Below are 18,662 nucleotides of genomic sequence, written 5' to 3'. Positions count from 1 at the left end.
ACATTTGGTGAATTGTTCTATTGTTTGCATGGATATGGATAAAAAGGATGGGGGCTTAGGTATTAGAAATCTTTCTATGCTAAATAAAGTTGTTCTTGGAAAATGGTGTTGGAGATTTGCTTATGAGAATAAGTCTTTTTGGAAACAGGTGATTGTAGGGAAATATGGTGAGGAAGGGGGGGGATGGTGTTCTTGTGCTTCAAGGGAGGGTTACAAAGTGGGACTATGTAAGGCGATTAGGAATGGGTGGATAGAGTTTAACAAAAAGGTGGTTTTTAAGGTGGGGGATGGTAGAAGAGTACAGTTATGGAAGGATAGGTGGTGTGGAGAGGATTCCTTGGAAGGTGCTTTTCCAAGCTTGTACTCTCTTGTCTACTCCAGAGATGCTTGGGTAGCTCAGTTGTGGGGTTAGATTGGGGAAATAGATCAATAGAATCTTGTATTCACAAGACTTAACAATGATTGAGACTTGGAAGAGGTGGAAGCTCTTTTCAGAAGCTTACATGAACATGTGCTTAGAAGGGATGACGAGGATGTCATGTCCTAGCGGGTTTAAAAAAAAGCCTCTTTACTGCTAAGTCCTTTTACTCCTCCCTAGTTCCTTGCAACGGTACAAAATTCCCTTCAAGCATAGTTTGTAACCCTTGGGTACCAAAGAGGGTCAACTTTTTTTACTTGGGAAGCAATTTGGGGGAGAATTCTAAGAATGGATCAACTAAAAAGGAGGGGTTGGCTTTTACCAATCAGGTGCTTTTTGTGTAAAGCGGAAGAGGAATCAACAAATCATTTGCTTTTTCACTATCCCAAGGCAGCCATGATTTGGCAGCTTAATTTTGCTCTTTTTGGTGTTCAATGGGTTATGCCCAATTCTATCAAGGAAACCATTCTAAGTTGGCATGACTCTTTGTTGGGAAGAAAAGAAAAAAGGCGTTGAATACTGCCTTTATGTTTATTTTGGACCTTATGGAAGGAGAGAAATAGAAGAGGCTTTGAAGACATCAAACTGGTGGATCAAGCTATTTTACAGTCTTTTTTGTACATGTTTTTGGATTGGGTTAGGGTACATGTAGGTTTTAGGTCGTGGTCCTTATTCGATTTCATTGATTGGTTGGGATGAAAGTAAGGGGGTGATGTTTTGCTTTCCCTTTTCTTTTCGGCCTTGTTACCTTGTATACATCGTGTATACTTTTAGGTGTACTTCATTAGGCTTTCTTAATACAATTGCTTTTACTTATAAAAAAAAAAAAAATTTAATTAGCTTTTACAACATTTTAATGAGAGTTGATGGCAAAACAAAAAAGAGAAAAATGATCTCATTCTAACATACTAAGAAGGATGTTTCTCGTATTGCACAGCTGGTTTTTTTTTTTTCTGGAGTATAATTTGTAGAATATGATTGAAGTGGATAGTAAAGGTTATATTTATTAAACATGTACTGATATGGCTATCTATATATCTGTCTCTTTCTTTATTGCATTTCTATTCGGGTCAGCATAGGTTATGCATTATCAAAATTCAAAATTTTATTTTCTATTCAATGAAGATTGAAACATGGTAATTTGGATTTACTATGGGCTTCATATATAGATTAGATAACTGATTAAATATGGGACAATTGTGTTTTGGACCTAGCTGGGCTCAAAAATTAAGATTTGGCCCATAAAAGTTGCATAATTGATGGGAAGAATATAAAATGTGAAGAGACCAATACCCTTCAAAACTATTTTGAGTATTTTCTGCCATAATGTTTGACAAACTTTTTGATCTTAAATTTTTTTTAATAATTATTATGAAAATTTATTATTTTTAGAAAACTATTTTTTTTTAAAAATATATTCTAAAAATATATCATTTAAAAAAAATAATTTTTACATATTTTTAGTTATTTTTTACATACACAATTTTAAAAATATATATTTTTCAAGATGTTTGATTTTTAAATAATAATAATAATAATTTATTTGTATTTTTTTGGAAAAGGGTGTATTTTTTTCCCTAATCACTAAATTAAATTAAATTTTATTGAGTTTTACAAAAGAAATAAAATTTAAATTAATGTTTTTCTAATTTTTTTTTTCATAGTCAATAAAGGTCATTTTTGGAAATATAAAAAATTCATATCCTTCTCAATTTTTACACTTATATGGTGAACTTATATGGACCAAAGCTTAATTTTTGGGCCCAATTAGGTTCAAAACACAATTGTCCCATTAAATATCTATGTAAGAATTTATGTTTTGGGGTTTACATACCAAGCGTGCCTTCACAGAACCAGAAAGGAGAAGAAAAAGAAGACAGACTTTTTCCAAATTTTATGGTAGAATATGAATTAGGCCTTTTAGTTGCAACTAAAAGGGTTTTCAAACAATGATCATGGGTGTGTGTTTTTCTTTTGTTTTCCTTTTTCTGTTTAAAGTAAGAAACATTTGTTGATTTGAACATTTTTTTTAATCTATTTTCATCAGGCTACTGAATACCAAAGATCTCATTGCTTTGACTATTTCTTATCAACATTAGGACATTGCTGATTATTGAGCATAACTATTTGCAGGTAGTCCATAGATTTTGGGAAAGGAATGACATTAAGGGGGCTATTGGTGCGATGGAAAAGATGGCTGATCATTCTGTTAGTATTTTGCAGTCAATTGTTTCTCTAGAACCTTTTTGTCTTTTCTTGTTGATTTTTTTTTTTTTTTGAATTCTTGGATTGGAAAAAGAATTTAATTTTGTAGCACATTAGTACTAATTCTTCAAGAGCCTATATTATTCCATATATTTCAAATTGCAGGTCTTTGCTGATGTAATCAGCATTTTGAGAGAAAAACCTGATGTTGTGACACTGGAAATTTGCACTTCTCTCCTGCCACTCCTCACGAGTCTTCTTGAAAGTGAGATGGATAGGTAAGAAATTTGGTACTATGTGACTTTCTGCTCTATTGTTCTGCCCATTCAGCTCTGGTTAGCAAATTCACCTTTTTTCCATTAGTTCCAGGAAAAAAAAAAATTTCCTATCTGGTAGACAACTATGCTGCCTTAATGACTGAAACATGCTTTTTTCATTTTTGTTTTTCCCAGTTTTCTTATTTGGTTACTTGCACTACACTACTATAAACTGCATGTGTCTAGTTTTACTTCAAATTCACAAAGAATGGAGTACATAGGGACCATCTTTTTTGTAAACTTAGAGACAAGCAACTCCTTATCATCAGAACAGTGATTCGAACCTGAGGTAGTGCCCTGGTTAAACATCTTAATGAAAGCTTGGATGGAGCTAGATGGTGATGATCACTTCCTTTCTTAGAGGGCAGAAATTTATCTTTTCACTTACAAATTATGCCTACTCGACATCAATGAAGCTGCTTATAAGTTTAGGAGAGAACAATGAGACAAAGATTAAGTTATGAAGTAAGGGTATCAAAAGGTCAACTGCTTTTTATGTTAGGAAGCATCAAAGGTATCTCCTCACTTGGGTAATTGATGAAAATATCTTTGAGAGAAGAGTGACTTGCATTTGAATTAGAAAATGTATACAATAAAGTCCTAAAAAAATTTGTTGGCTTTTGAAAAGAGCAGTGGTTCATAGGGGTATTCCTGTATTCTTGAGGTCATGTATAGTGAAGTGCTAACTTGTATGAGAATAATTGGAACACAGCCAAGGAAACTCTCAACCGCAATAGGCTTATTTCAAAGATTAGCATTTAGCCCTTGTTCATTTTAAGAATGACTTTCTAGGCCTGTTTAGGAAGATATCTCCTGATGTATGTTGTTTGTTAACAATATCAGACAAAACTAGACTACTGGTTGGAAGTATGGAGACACTTCTAAAACTACACATTTAGGATAGGCACATTTATGACTATCACTTGGTCCCATGTCTCTCTTTCATTGATTAATAGTTTACTTGACCAAGAAATTATTGCATTTTTTTGTAAAGGATGGAACATTTATACAGTTGACATTTACAGGGAAAGGAAAGTTGCAACTTTTTGCAAGTCAATTGCAGATGGAGAAATTATAGTTAAATCTTGCTTTGAGGTTGTAGTAGACTGACAATTTACAGGGAAAGAGATTTGGGACTCTCTAGCTCCTTCAAAAGTGACATTCCTCTTACAGACGGCAGTATGGGGGATGATCCTAACAACCGGCCAGCTTATAAGCTGAGGAAAAGTTCTTAAAAATTGGTGCTACATGTGCAAGAAGGATGAAGAAAAGGGCCTGAAGATTTTTTATTTATTAATTCTCTTACTTTCTATAGAATACAACATGGTATATATGTACAAGAGAATGGTGCAATCAATCACCATAAGGACCGGGACTCAATCTTAACTGATTAGAGAATAAAATCTTCACTAAACAAGGAAACACATTAAATTAGGAACTAATAACAAAATACCAAAATGGCCTTAACAAACCCTAGAATTCCTTACTAACTTTAAGCTAGAATTCCACAGGGCCAGTTGTCTTCTGGTGCATTATTCAGTAGCTCAGGACCTTTGGTGAAAAATTGCTCTTGTTGGAGTTGCTTATATTGTGTTGAGGGCTGGGAAAGAGATATTTTCTAGGCCACCCTCCCCAGTTCAGAAAAAAATGGGATTGAAGGTGAAAGAGACTCTTTTTTGATCTTTATGCATGAATGAATTGAATCCACCACACAGAAGAGTTTCAACGTGGTTATATTGATAGGTCAGATGGTGGTTAATGTGTATAGGTTTTATGGTTTCTTTTGTTTTGTGTTTTCTTTCTTCTGGTAGTAATACATGGGACGCATTGCTGGTGTTTTTATATATTTTCTTTATTACACATCGAAAGGAAATCAATGGTCTTTCCCCTTCTTTAATCCTTTTACTAGCTGCATCCTTCCCATACTTTCCTGGATGAAAGTTGTTGGGGCCTTGAAATAACAGTTTGTACTCCTCTAAATCCTTGTCACTAATTTTTTAACCTGCAATGTTGTTTGGAAACTTGAAGCTCCTCTAAACATTAATTAAACTTTAGGTGATCCATAGTGGCGTCAATACTGATAAGATGCTTCTGATTTGAAGGCCTAAGAGAGCTCATCATCCAAGCATTTGCCATCTGCAAGTGGGTTGAAGAATCAACAGATCATTTGTTCTTATATTGCCTTCTGGTCTTTTCTTTCTGGCATTAATTGTTTGATATGGTGGGGATCCTGTTGGTGTGTTGAGACCATCTGGAACAAATTCCACTATCTTTTTATTCCCTTAGGGCTTATATGTTTATGGATTTTTTTGGAGTCCGTTTGAACATGACTAATTGGGTCATGAGTTGTTTCTCCAGGAGAGCCTGGTTTTGCATGGTTATCTTTTAGGTAAGAATAAAATTTAACTTTGATAGGTGTTCACTGGACTATCCAAGCCAGCTGAATTTTGAAGGTGTCCTTAGACTCGAATGTATGGCCACATGTTTGCAGTTTTTGGAGGCCAGCAGAGGGAGGTGATTCCATATTGGTTGATATTTTAACCTTGTTGGAGGGCTTATTGAAGCTTTTGGTTTTTGGTCTTTACAATTTTGCAGTTGAAGGAGATTCTGGTAATTATGTAGGGCTCTTGACCTTCGGGTTCCTTGGTGTTATTTCTCATTTATGAGAGAAATCCTTGAGTGCCTTTCTTTTGGATGCTTGTGAGTGGGTACCTAGGAAATCTACTTTAGAAGTTGATGAGTTGAACAAAAGTGGAGCATGTACTTCTGAAGATTTCCATGCATATTTATTACCCTCCTTGATTGTTGCTCTTTTTTTCTAGATCTTTATTTTTGTTTTCTTTTTTGCTTTTCTTTTTTGTTGGAAGGATTCCTCATTTTTCACCTCTATATTAAATCTTCTTTGATATCTTAATAATGAGTCTGTTTATTTTTCAGAGATAAAAATGGAAAAAGATATAGCACTAAAAGGATGTGGGAAAGGCTGGAAATAACTTGAGTCAAGGCAATGAGAAAAGGAAATAATGGCCTATAATTTAGGGAAGGTATCAGCCTAGATAGAGTTGAGTGGAAAAAAGATTTCAGGTGACTGACTCAAGTAAGTTGATCGGCTCAATTGTTCGCATGGTGGTGGCTGTTGAGTTTTGTGTAGTTAAAAGAATGAGTCAGTAGGGGTGTTTCGTTAAGGATGGAATCTGGTGTGGCCAATTTTTGTTGTTTATTTTTTATTTTTTATCTTTTTTAGTAGGTAAATTTTTGTCCTCATTGGGACTTGAATCCGGAACCTCCAAGAAACCCTTTACAACTTAAGTGTACGCTTCAAGGGCAATCCGGTGGCCATTTTTGTTCTTCTTTTTTCATTCTTCACCCTATAATTGTTTTGTGTGACAAAAATAGTTAATTGAGTAGGAGGAAGTTAGAACTAGGTTCTATTTAGCTCCCTTTCAGATGATGCCATACCTGTAGAGGATGCATTTCCTAACTCTTACTATTGCTCACTAGACTAGGATGCCACTTCATAGTCACTCATCAGGAAATTTAAGGTATATGTATTGTGAATTTGAGGGTATTTGGTGAAGTAGCTTAATAATTTAATGACTTAATGATTGAATTTATGTTGTTAAATACATTACATATGTTTGGTAAAATAATTTAAAGTTAAAAAGTGGCTTAAAGTGATAAGTCAAAATAATTAATTTTTTCTAAATCCCAAATATCCTTTGCCTTTGTAGCACAACTCTCTTTTTCTTATTTCTGGTTTATGACCTCATTTCTGAATATCAGTGAGTGTAAAATTTAAGTTTGGAAATATTTTTTTGTTGATTTTAACAAATAGCTTAATACTAACAGTAAGAATGAGGTAATAAATTTTAAATGGATAACCTAAACATATTTTGACTTGAAATTATCTTAAGTCATTAAGCATTATATATTAAGTTCCAAGCACCCATTTAGCCTAATCCCAACTAGCAAAATCTAATTCCCAGGCTCTTTCATCAGAGAAGTTGCATTGCTTCAGGTTTTTGATAACAATAGATCTTGACTCACTTACACGTTTATTTTTTAATAATATTAACCTCCCTTTTGATTTAATCTTAACTATCAAATCCAGTGATTGAAAGTGCCAATGTCATAAAAGTCATGAGAGATCTGTTTCAAAAATACGGAACCCTTATTTGGATTAGTTAACTTTTGAAAGACTGTCATTCCCTTTATTTTCTCACATGAGAAGGGTGAACAAGGGCATAATAGTTTTTAAATAGTCAACTGAACAAGGCTGAATCACCCCTTTTGAAACAAAAATCTAGTGAAGTCGTGCGATAGTGCCTGTGAACCTTTACATAGTATTTAGATACATGATAGCATATCTATGTACCTGTTTCAATATCTTTCACAAGCACCAAATGGTGTATTTTGGGTTTTTTGATGATGTTTTATCTGTTACTAAGATATATTTGTCAACTCAAATGTTAAGGGAGGCCAAATACACAGCATTAGAAGATAAACTAAGGGCAGGTCCCTTGGTCCAAAGTCATCATACTAACATTCAACCAATTGATCAACAAGATCTAGGCTACAAAGAGAGTATGAATAGAGATGGCAGTGGGTGGGTTTTTGGGTAATCCATCCCAACCTGCTTGGGATGGGTTTGGAGAAGAGCTTAGCAGGGAAGGGTTTGGGAATTTTTCAAAAACAAGAATCAAGGTAAATTTGCCATATATTTCTTCTTATTTAAGAAACTACTCATGCCATTTTGTAAAACCCGCCCCTAAACATCACAATGCTAACCCTTCATATTGTCTTTTCATTCTTCTCTCCTGCTGCTGTCAGTCTCCATTCTATTCAGTATTTTCTGCAATAACTCTTTTTTCTGGTTGATGAGAAACTTAGGAAAAGAAAAGATTACGTTAGTTGCTGCAGCTGTTCCTGCGAGATCTTTGTGCACCTTCTTTCATCCTTCTCCTATTCATTGCTTCATGGGATTTTGTTTTTGTTTTGTTTGTCAGATTGGGTTTGTTTGAGAGTTGTGGTTTATTAAAGTTAAAAGGCTGATTTTATCATCATCATCATCTTGTTTCATGGTTAACAAATAGATTTTTTTCATTTTTTTTAAATTTATTTTTTCTCGACTTCTTTTAAATTTCTCAGGAAACAGACTTGATACTTTATATTTTTCTATTAACGTGGCATCCCCACCTACGTTAGTCTGGGAATTGGATTCACTGTCATGGGTTTGAGCTGGAAATGGGATTTTCTTATTTCTCAGCAGGGGTACGGTTCGGAGGGGTGCGCTCCATCCAGAAATGCCCCACCCCCAACCCCTTGTGAATTGTTATCTAAAAAGCTCATTCTTTGATTGGAGCATATTCATTGTGCAGTTTATAACTCATGGTGATTGTAGCTTTGAACATCTGATTTAGCCAATGACCATTTTCATTTAGTTGATCTACAAAAAGCACTCTTCCCATTTCAATTTTGAGGCAAAACAACCTCCATGATTTCATTAATTGTAGAAGTGCTCCATGGAAAGATTGTGTAAGATCATCATCTTTGATCTTGCCCCATTTTATAGTTGATACGATGAAAATTGTAATATATTTTGTGCTTCTCTTTTTCAGCTCCTACTTCTTAGACCTTTTTTAACTTTCATATAATACCTGTTTTTAATTGCAGCCATGACTTAACAGATTAGGATGCAAGTATTTAACAACCTTTTCCATGTAATAGGCATTTAGGCATTTCTCTTGAGATGCTCCTTAAGCTGGTCAGGATATTTGGTTCAGTGATCCATTCAACTTTATCAGCATCATCATCTGTTGGTGTAGATATTCAGGCAGAGCAAAGGTTGGTCTGGCTGCATCTCTCGTCTTTGTTTTTTTGTTCTCTAATTTTTGGATATTCTTAGTCCTAACTGAACGTGCTGCTGCTTAATGGGTGTCAAAGACTGGAGCGCTGCAATCTCTGCTTTATTGAGCTTGAAAAGATCAAACACTGCCTGCCTGCCCTAACCAGGTACATATTTCGTTCATTTTAATTAGCCCCTTTTTTTTGTTTTTTTCGCTGTTGAATTGCATGCTATTTTAGTTATCCTAGTGTTGCCATTTCTGTCATTCCTCTTTTCTTTTTCATAGAAGAGGAGGTTCAGTTGCAAAATTGGCGCAGGAGCTGAATCTAGCACTTCTAGAAGTACTATGAGTGAGTGGTAATTTTTGGGCTTTCCGTGGATTAACTTATGGTGCTTTGAGGAAGTGAGTTTGTGCATTTTCAAGAATTCGGCCCCTCTCCATGCAGCATCTCATTGTGCGGTGTGTGTGATGTTGTTGAACCCCTTGCCCCTGGCCATTTGATGCTGAATGGAGACATTAACTAAACACTAACTCCTACTTCATTAACTGAAATCCAAAGGCTAATGGACAAGTCCCTCTTTACCTCCTTCAGCTGGTTGCTGCACAGTTCTGGCAACTAGACTCAGTTTCTGCTTGGCGGAGAAGAATCAAACCACGCCATGTGACACTCTAACCCAATGTCTGGTACATCAATTTGTGACTTTTGGCTTCATGAGTGAAAGAATGTATCAATTTATAATTTTTTTTTATATATAAATACAAATGCGTGTCAAATGATAGCAGTGCAATATTTGGACTGTCAATTTGTTGGAATTCTGGAAATGAAGCAAATTTATGGTTTCCCAATTGTGCCTGCAGTATGTCGTCAGTCATGATAATTAATTGGAATGGGAGAAAGAGGGGGAAAGAGTGGTAAAGAAACTTGAAGTGTTAACTTTTGAATGGGGGTTGAGTTAGAGTAGTTATTCAAATCACCAAAACAAGCTGTAAAAAAGAGGCCCATATATTTACATACAGATCCCTATAGTCTTTTTGAGTCGCAAGTAGTGGATATGTAGAAGCGAAGATTGACAGTCATGATGCTGGAATCTCAGCTGAGCACTTATATGATGAGCTATAATAGTAGCCTCTCAGGTTCTGATGTTCATGTATTCATCCAAAGTGCTCCCATATATTTGCATGCATAGAATCATGTATCAGACGGCATCGATGTTTTGATTTGACGAAAGAATAATGACCTGATTAGTTATCAACACCACACCTGATGTCTAATCTCCCTCTTAGAAGAGTTATACTCTTTACATTTTGTTATTTTAAAATAAATTGTCATTTAGTTGAATAATCCAATAAATTAATTTGCTCCACATCTTTCGTAGTTCTTTCTTTCAAAATAAGTTCCTTCCCAACAAACAACGCATTTGCCTTGGGGCTCGTTGATATTCCACTTCTACGTCCTTGTTGAGGACCAGGGAGGTACTATTCTTGGAGATAAAAGTGAAAGTTAGATTACAGTAAGTAGACCTGTGAAGTTTTCTAATTAAACTTAATTTTAAAGGATGTTCTCTTGGGTTATGTTTGGTTCTTAGAAAATTTGAAAGAAAATGTGAGGGAAAGAAAATAGGGAGGAAAGGTGGAAGGAAGCAAAAAATGAAAGAAAATAAAAATTAGATTTAAAGTTAATAAATTCTTTTTATATGTTTTTTTTTAATTTTTTTTTATTATATAAAAATTAAATAAGTTTAAAATGTATAAATTGTTAAATAATTTTAATTATATTTGATTTTTTTCAATATTTGTTATAGTGAAATCAAATATGAGAAAACCATTTTTCTTAATATTTTTTTCTTTACTTAGTACTTTCCGGAACCGTATGTAGCCTAAGTGACTTGGGCTAGGTGGAACATGGAGGAGTTATTTGGGACCATAGGGGTGCTATTGTTTCAAGCTTATTCTAAATTAATTGCTAATTTGATTTCTCTAAAGAAATCTCTTGTAGCAATTGGATAGTTTAGCACGAAATATACCAATTGTTTGCTGCTCTTGATGGTTACATCCATGCATCATAGAATTGCCTTTTCTGGGTTTGTGAACCTAGAATCATAGAGAGAAACAAATGTTTTTGCCCTGAGACCTTCTCGATGCATACCCTAATGATGTCGTTTAATCTAGCCGGATAATCCCTTTTGACATAGTCAAAGATATTCATAATTGTTTCTCCCAATAATGTAGTTATGAATTCCCACGTACTGGTAGTGCCATGGTATGCAAACCATGCTCTTACTGCATTTGCTTTCCATATGTTTATACCAAGACTGTGGGTCATAAGCAGCAAGGTGCAACATATCTCCCATTTGCATTTACCAAGAGGATAAAATGGAGGGTCTAAGATATGACTTCTATATCTCTAGATCTAGGTTTTAATATGGTCTTTGTTGTTACGTCTTCTATTGCTATATATCTAGAGAGATTAGGGGGATATTGCATGCACCCTATATGATCTAACGAAGCAATCTAGGTTTCTCAAGAGTAATTCCATTATATGCATATTTTGATGGAATCATATTTAAGACAAGATTTGATATATTTGACATTAAAGTTGAACCATTAAAGTTCTTGGGCATAATAGACTTAGCCCATATTCTTCATTAAAGTTTATTTTAGAAAAATTTGCTAACATTAGTGCATGTTCAAGATTACATTGAAAGAAAAATGCAGGATTGTTGCATCCATATTAGAAATTTATTTGTTTAAGCTATACTACTTTGGAATTGTTATTATAATTGGCCCTTATTGAATCTTGAGAATGAAAACTTAAGTCATCCTTATTGATGAAGAGGAAGGGGAAGAATCTTGGAACAAAAGTGGTCTTAATGACTACATTAAGTTTTTGTTTATTAAAAGTTTTGGTTCATCATTTCCTCTACATGTATTTTTGTGATATTAAATTCGACTATCTTGAAAAGCACAACACTTATTTAAGTTCCAATTTATTAATTGGAGAAAAATTCAAAATATCTAATTAATAGTTCATTGATAGGAAGAACCATAAAACACCTATTGAGGTTCTTTGTCCCTCTCTCACATATATTCATTTGAAAGCATTGTACATGCCCATTACTATGGAGTGCATATGAGAGAGGAGGAAAGTGAAGATCAAGGGTATTACTTGGAGATCTTCCAATTATATTAAAGTTAAACACTATAGGTTAAGGAATGTTTTCTTCTTCGTATACTAAATATTATTTTAAAATTTGACATTAAATGCTAAATAAAGAAATTTCTAGCAATAAGCTCCGCTTAATAGTGTAGATATATTTTAAAGTTATGGGGGCTCATTAGGTTGAGAGTGAATAATTTAAGATCAACCAAGAAATGACATGTTAATTTCTTTGTTTAAGAGGTTATTTGGAAAAAAAATAAATTATTGTAACCCAAAAGTTTATAAAGTAGTGCTAAGAATCAACTAAGAAAATCAAAATCTATTGTTGAAATACACTTTGTTATCTATGACATGTTCTCCTGGTTTGGAATTCCTTTGTCTCTCGACTCTCTACAACAAATTAATAGATGTTTTCTTAGGGTGGAATGAAAGTTTCATAAGATAGAGGACTAAATAGTTAGCCCTTCTTAGCTTGTTTGTGTATCGAAAGGAGAGGAACCAAAAAATATTTAAGGATCTTCATTGATAGCAAAACTAGAATAGTAATTTATCTTTTTGCTGTGCATAAAAAGTTGGTAGTGGTCTATATATAATGTTCTTTTTTTAGATTTCACTCATGGTTTGGTAGAGCTCAAGGTTATGTTTACCATTCATATATGCTACTATGTTAGTGAATCATCAATGCAACAAGGATACATAGAAAAAAAAGAGGCAAAACTAGAAGGTAGCCCATAGCCTAATAGAGTTAAAAAGAAATGTAATACTAAAGACAATATGCTTCCATTGTGTGAAAGTCTAGCGACATAATATGTTAGTGAAAAGACGTCCACCTAATTACCAAAGCAAAACTCTTGACCTTACCAAGTAAGATGGCTTAATCATATCATAATTTGCTTCACATTTGAGCCGTATTTTCCTTCCAGAAAACCTGACAATGTTATTTGCATAAGAACATTTATAATGATTAAGTTTTTAGTACCACGTAGGGATGCAAGTTTGTCTCATAGGCCTAGAGCCTAGCATAAAAGTTCAGCTAGACCCACATCTTGGCTTAATCTGAGCCCAGACTAATCTTTTCAGGATTGGAGGCTTGGAATGATTTTTGAGCATTAAAGCCCTCAAAAAATTTAAAATAGGATGAGATGTGAACCCTTGACAAAAGTGGGAGACATGAGATGCTACCATCATGCCAAAATTAAAAATTAAAAATCTAATTATCTATATCTATTCTATTATAAAAGTACAATGTGTTTGTCAATATTTTTCCCCAAAAATGTCGTGTCAATACCTATAATACATTATTAATTAATATCAATTTAAGACCTAATCAAATCCCAAAAAATAAAGCTTTAAACCTACAAAAACCCAACACAACCCATTGTTAATTAATATTAATGTCATACAATCCCATCCAGGCCCCCCCAAAAAAAGGTTAAGAGACTTGCCAAAATCCGATAACCTAACCTATAATTTATAGAAACTAAAACCTAAAACTTACAAATCTATTAAATAAGTGATTTTAATACATAAAACGTGTCTTGATTGTGGGGTTTTTGATTCCCAAGAGGTTGTTTCTAACCAAATTGACAAAACATAAGGTAAATTGTACTAGTTTTGTTTGTATTCTAATAAGCTTAGCATGAAGTACTAGTTGTAAGGGGAACTTCTTAATAATAAATAAATCAGTAAAGAGGAAAGGAGGATGTTTTGAAATTATGTTACATGTTTTTAGGAAATGTCAAAAAATATTATTACTTTTACAATCAGATTGAGGAAACTCATTAAGCTCATTCCTCCAAAATTGATAGAGGATGAAAACAAAGCATAAAACTTATGCAGACAATATGTTGAATTATCTAACAAGACAATATTTAATTTCAAGTTTAAAATGTTAATTATGGACATAACTTCCTACACCCAAAAACCTAACCTGAAAAATATACAAACTTTTCAACCCCAACAACCCAACAAAACATAATTGACCAACCTATGTAGAAGTTGAAGTATGGAGCAACTACCATAAGAAGAACTTGCAACATTGTTGGGAAATAGTTAACCACCAAATTATTAGCCTAAGAGTTGATAATCCCAATTTTGATGATAACAAAATAAAGGTTAAAGAACACTAATTAGTTTGTTGTTTAAGTGCATAGGTTCAAAAAGGTAACATCAGCATCTATGCCCTAAAACTTAAGTATCTCCTTCAAGAATTGTATTACATGAAATCTAAGTTTTTGTGCTCTGCGTGCAGATGGAAAGTCTTACCTAGCCTAAGAGACTATCTTGAACTTCAAGCTTTTCATAAAAATCTTCTAAAGGTGTCTTAAAAATAGTTATTGAAAAAGTGTCTTAGACTTGAAAATTTCTCAAAATATCTGTTAAGATTTGATTAAAAAATGATTTAAATTCTTATAGGTTAGTTAAAGAAGGTCGTAACCCTAAAGCATGCTTCAACTTTGAAAAATATCAAGCTAGAGCACATGTGGACAACCAACTAGATGTCCACTTGCTCTATTTTAGTTGGGGAAGCTTTTGCCATGCATGTGGATGACTTGTTGTATGTACACTTGCTCTATTTTGGTTAGAGAGCTAGGCTATTGGGTTTCACGTGGATCACCATCTGATTGTCCACTTGCCTATCTTCTTTTTGGCTTATAAAGGCTTTTTGTGGCTCATTTAATGCTCCAACAACTAATAGGCGGATGACCATCTAATAGGCTAGTTTGATATATATATATATACTTGACCTTTGGTGCATTTATGAGTACACAAAAATTTGAAAATCATATTTATTTCTCATCTGACCTTCTTGAATCCAAACAAGTGCCTTGAATTCAAACTTGCCTATCCTAATTATAAAGCGTACTTAAACTAGAGCCTACACACATTTGTAAATCAACTCTTTGTGAAGTTTTATTCATTTATTTTCATTTCTACTTGATAAAATCAATACATGAAGAGTTAGGGAATACTCCTTGGTTGATGTAAAGGTTTATTGGAACCTTGGAATCCAAGTGTATAAGATATTTAAGAGCTTTGGTTGGGGAAGCTCTTGGCATAATGAAAACACCTCTAATCTTAGGAAAAATCTAGAGATAGTGTATGTAAGTGTTTGCCAAACCATTATGAATTGTTATTTCAATTCCTCTTGTTAAGACAGAGCCCTTAAAATCCAATAAATAAGAAGCCCAATAAAAAGCCAATAAATACCCCTCTTAGAGATTATGGGTCCCAGTGGTCTCCGCTCTAAGCTCATATACCATGATAACATAGTTTATGAGGGTTGAATTGAGTCTAGATTCACTCTTGTGCATAAGGATGTTTTGGTTAGTACATAAGGTTGCATAGCAAATAGTGAACAAGTTCCCTGAATTGAACTAATTTATTAATTAGATGACCTTATGTGGTTAATTAATCAATTAGGACCCATTGTGGGCTACATTAAGTGACCCAAACCTTGGTGGGCAAGTCACTTAAGCCTAGTAGGGAAACCCTATAAATACCCCTTACAAGTTAGGGTTTCCATAATTTTTTTAGAGATAGTCGTCTTCCACCTCCAACGAGAGAGAGAGAGAGAGAGAGCTTAGTATTCCTCAATTTCAAAACTCATACTTTGGAGTGCCAAGATTGTGGTTTGAGTCATCAAGTGGAACATCTTAGGCATACGAGACCTCTAGAGTCTTCAGGCTTCATCTTCATCAAATAGAATTGATTTGGAAACATTCAAATCAAAGGTAAAGTTTTCTAATGACTTTTCTCTAAATCTTAAATTATCAAAAATTTGATTTATTCTTCCATTGCATAGGATCTAGAGGCTTAGGGTAGTTTGCATGCACTTATATACGATTTAGAGTATGGGAACAAAAAAATCCAAGTTTCCAAACAGATGCTTTTCTTTTGGTGAACGACATAGAGGTGGTGAAAAACAAACACTTCGGACATATCTTAAAAGTAGTGTATGGAATTAAGAGCTAAGCGATGGAACCATGCCAAGGCTGGCTCATGCAAGCTAGCTATGAATGCTTTGTACAAGAGCACATCATTGCCTATATCAAGGGTCATAACCTAGCAGTAGGGCATAAGGTTGTCAAATGGGTCGTTATCATACATGGTGATGGTGAACTTTGGGGATGATATAGCCTCTTGACAACTCAAATTGAACTATGTGAGGTGTGAATGGGCTAGACAACATATCAATGGTTGGTTGTCCTTGAAGGCATTTGAGGTAGGCCTTTAGTGGGAACCATGTTGGGGGAGCAAGATGATCCATCCTACCCAGGTTTGCTAAACACCATGGAATGGTAAAACCTGTTGTGATCTATGCACAAGTTGGGATGCTATGGTCTTAAGGTCTTTTCATGTATGACACTCATGGCTTCGTCGGACTCATTCTGTGTGAACATCATCAACACACAATGGGCTATTTGTTAGCCTTTCAAATTGAGCATGTCGGAATTGTGGTCTCATGTGGGTAGCACCTTGGCCCCATGAGCAACCTATGAGCAATGTAAGGTGCAACATGTGGGATGGAAGCCTTAGAATGGTATGCAAGTTACTGGTGCACATCGGTAGTAGCAACACACATGTATGTTGAATGCCCAAAGAGTGAGAGACTGAATGCCCAAAGAAAGAGAAGTTGAATGCCTTTATTGTTGCTGAAGAAGACAATGAGTCGGAGACTCCCATAAGAGTTAACCATATTTAGTTTTTGAATACAATTCAAGCAGAGACCCATAAGGGCCAGATGCATGTCGAGTTGGTAATGAGTGGACAGAAAGTTATGGATTTGGTGGATAATAGGGCGACCCACAATTTTGTTGCGACGTGGGAAGTAGCCAGGCTAAGCTTGAAGCTTAGCAAGGATGATAGCAAGTTGAAAGTCGTAAACAACCAAGCATAGGAGACCCATGACTTGGCAAAGAATGTGGTGGTACAATTGGGGATTGGAAAGGCATTATCAACTTCCTTAGCGTGCTATTGGATGATTTTGACTTCATATTGGGCAATGACTTTTTCCAGAGAGCAAAGATAGCCTTATTGCCACATTTGAACAAAATGCTCATAATGGATGAGACACAACCTTGCTATGTGCAGGGACTGAACAAGCTACCTAAAAAGTTATATAATGAAAGGACTATCTCTACCTTGTAGGTGTAGAAAGGTCTAAGGAAGCGACAACTTATGTTGCTACCTTGATAGAGATCAAACTAGAAAATATGGTGGAAGTTCCTGATGGAATTGTGCCAGTTCTAAAAGAATATGTAGATGTGGTGCATTTGGAGTTGGCTAAGAAGCTTCCACCAAGGAGGCCCATTGACTATCAGATTGAACTAGTGCCAGGGGCTAAGTTGCTTGCGCAAGTCGCGTATCGTATGACTCCATCGAAATTGGTGGAATTGAGGAAACAATTAATTGAGTTGTTGGATACAGGGTTGATCTTACAATCACGAGCACCGTATGGGGCACTAGTATTCTTCTAAAAGAAGTAGGATGGGTCGCTGTGAATGTATGTTAACTATCATGCACTAAATAAAGTCACTATCAAGAACACGTATCCAAGACCATTAGCTACAAACTTGTTTGAAAAGCTGACAAAGGTTGAATACTTCATAAAGTTAGATCTACAATTGAGATATTGGTATGTTCACATTGCTAAAGGAAATGAGTCCAAGACTACTCATGTGACTCAATATGAGGTTTTTGAGTTCTTAGTTATGTCTTTTGGGCTAACCAATGCTCCTACTTTTGGGATTGACCCCTAAAATCAAGAAATGATGTAACAAAGTTAGACTTAACTATCCCCTTATTATCCATTTGGTGTATTGACATTAATTTGAGCATTCAATCTATATCTCTTACATTGTACACGACTTGGTGCATTAGGAGTTGTATAGAAAATACAAGTCATGTGTTACTTGTAAGTAGATAAGTTGTCTATAGTCAGTTCATGGATTTGGGCAATTTAGTAGAGACTGTAGTGCACCATTTCCTAATTGGAGGGATGACTTGTCTTGGTCGTTGAGATGAGTTTCCCATGGTGAGTGCACTAGTGTATGTGATGCACACTGGATGGGACCTATGGTGAATCATGATGCAAGGCTATTAATTGTCGTAATTCACCAAACTACTGTACTACATGAACTCTCAACCTTGAGAGGATATCGAGTCTATGCCAAAATCAACATGAAACTTTGACTTATGAGTGAAACCCTAAAGTGGTCATATATCTCTATGGATTAGGTCAGTGTTGATGGAGGCTGGTGACAACAGGTATTCTCAATAGAAGCACCATGATATCTCACGTGATTGAGACAACGTGTCCCTTTGGGTGATCCAAAGGACGTGTGATCATGAAATCTGTGGCCATAATAATTCCTTTACTGAAAGTTGACATATACTCTTTGAAGCTAAAGTATGTCAATTGATCACATAGTAAGTGACATCTATAACTCAAGGATTTGAGAGGTAATCTTGATAGGTGATAACACTACCTTATTAGATTACATACATTAGTTTATGGGGAGTCTGTATGTAGTGGATAATAGGTCACGGATCTAAGCACTTGGTATCTTGTTGTAATATACATAGGGTACTAGAGTGCAGTTAACTCTCTATAATGGGATGTTGAGTTAATTTCAGAATTTGATTTTGAGAAAGCCCATACTCCTATGGGTCTTAGTGATCCCCCCTTTGAACTCATATTCCTTATTGACACA

General features: G+C 34.9%; 1 protein-coding gene across 6 annotated transcripts in view; it reads left to right on the top strand.

The window, feature by feature from the left end:
• Window positions 1-9,632, top strand: part of LOC100262947 (katanin p80 WD40 repeat-containing subunit B1 homolog KTN80.4) — a 30,476-nt gene extending 20,844 nt beyond the window's left edge. For 3 of the 6 annotated variants that reach the window (XM_010657654.3, XM_010657653.3, XM_010657652.3), the window contains 5 exons: window positions 2,552-2,626; window positions 2,789-2,901; window positions 8,668-8,784; window positions 8,884-8,952; window positions 9,072-9,632. In XM_010657654.3, the coding sequence (XP_010655956.1) occupies window positions 2,552-2,626; window positions 2,789-2,901; window positions 8,668-8,784; window positions 8,884-8,952; window positions 9,072-9,135 (438 nt within the window). In that variant the 3' untranslated portion in view covers window positions 9,136-9,632. The remainder of the gene's footprint in view (window positions 1-2,551; window positions 2,627-2,788; window positions 2,902-8,667; window positions 8,785-8,883; window positions 8,953-9,071) is intronic. The other 3 variants (XM_010657657.3, XM_010657655.3, XM_059739905.1) reach the window with 3 other exon arrangements.
• Window positions 9,633-18,662: the final 9,030 nt, after the last annotated feature.

This window comes from Vitis vinifera, chromosome 10 (assembly GCF_030704535.1).
Source record: "Vitis vinifera cultivar Pinot Noir 40024 chromosome 10, ASM3070453v1".
Classification (NCBI taxonomy): domain Eukaryota; kingdom Viridiplantae; phylum Streptophyta; class Magnoliopsida; order Vitales; family Vitaceae; genus Vitis; species Vitis vinifera.
Note: the sequence above shows the minus strand (reverse complement) of the source record. Positions and strands in the feature narration are given on the sequence as shown.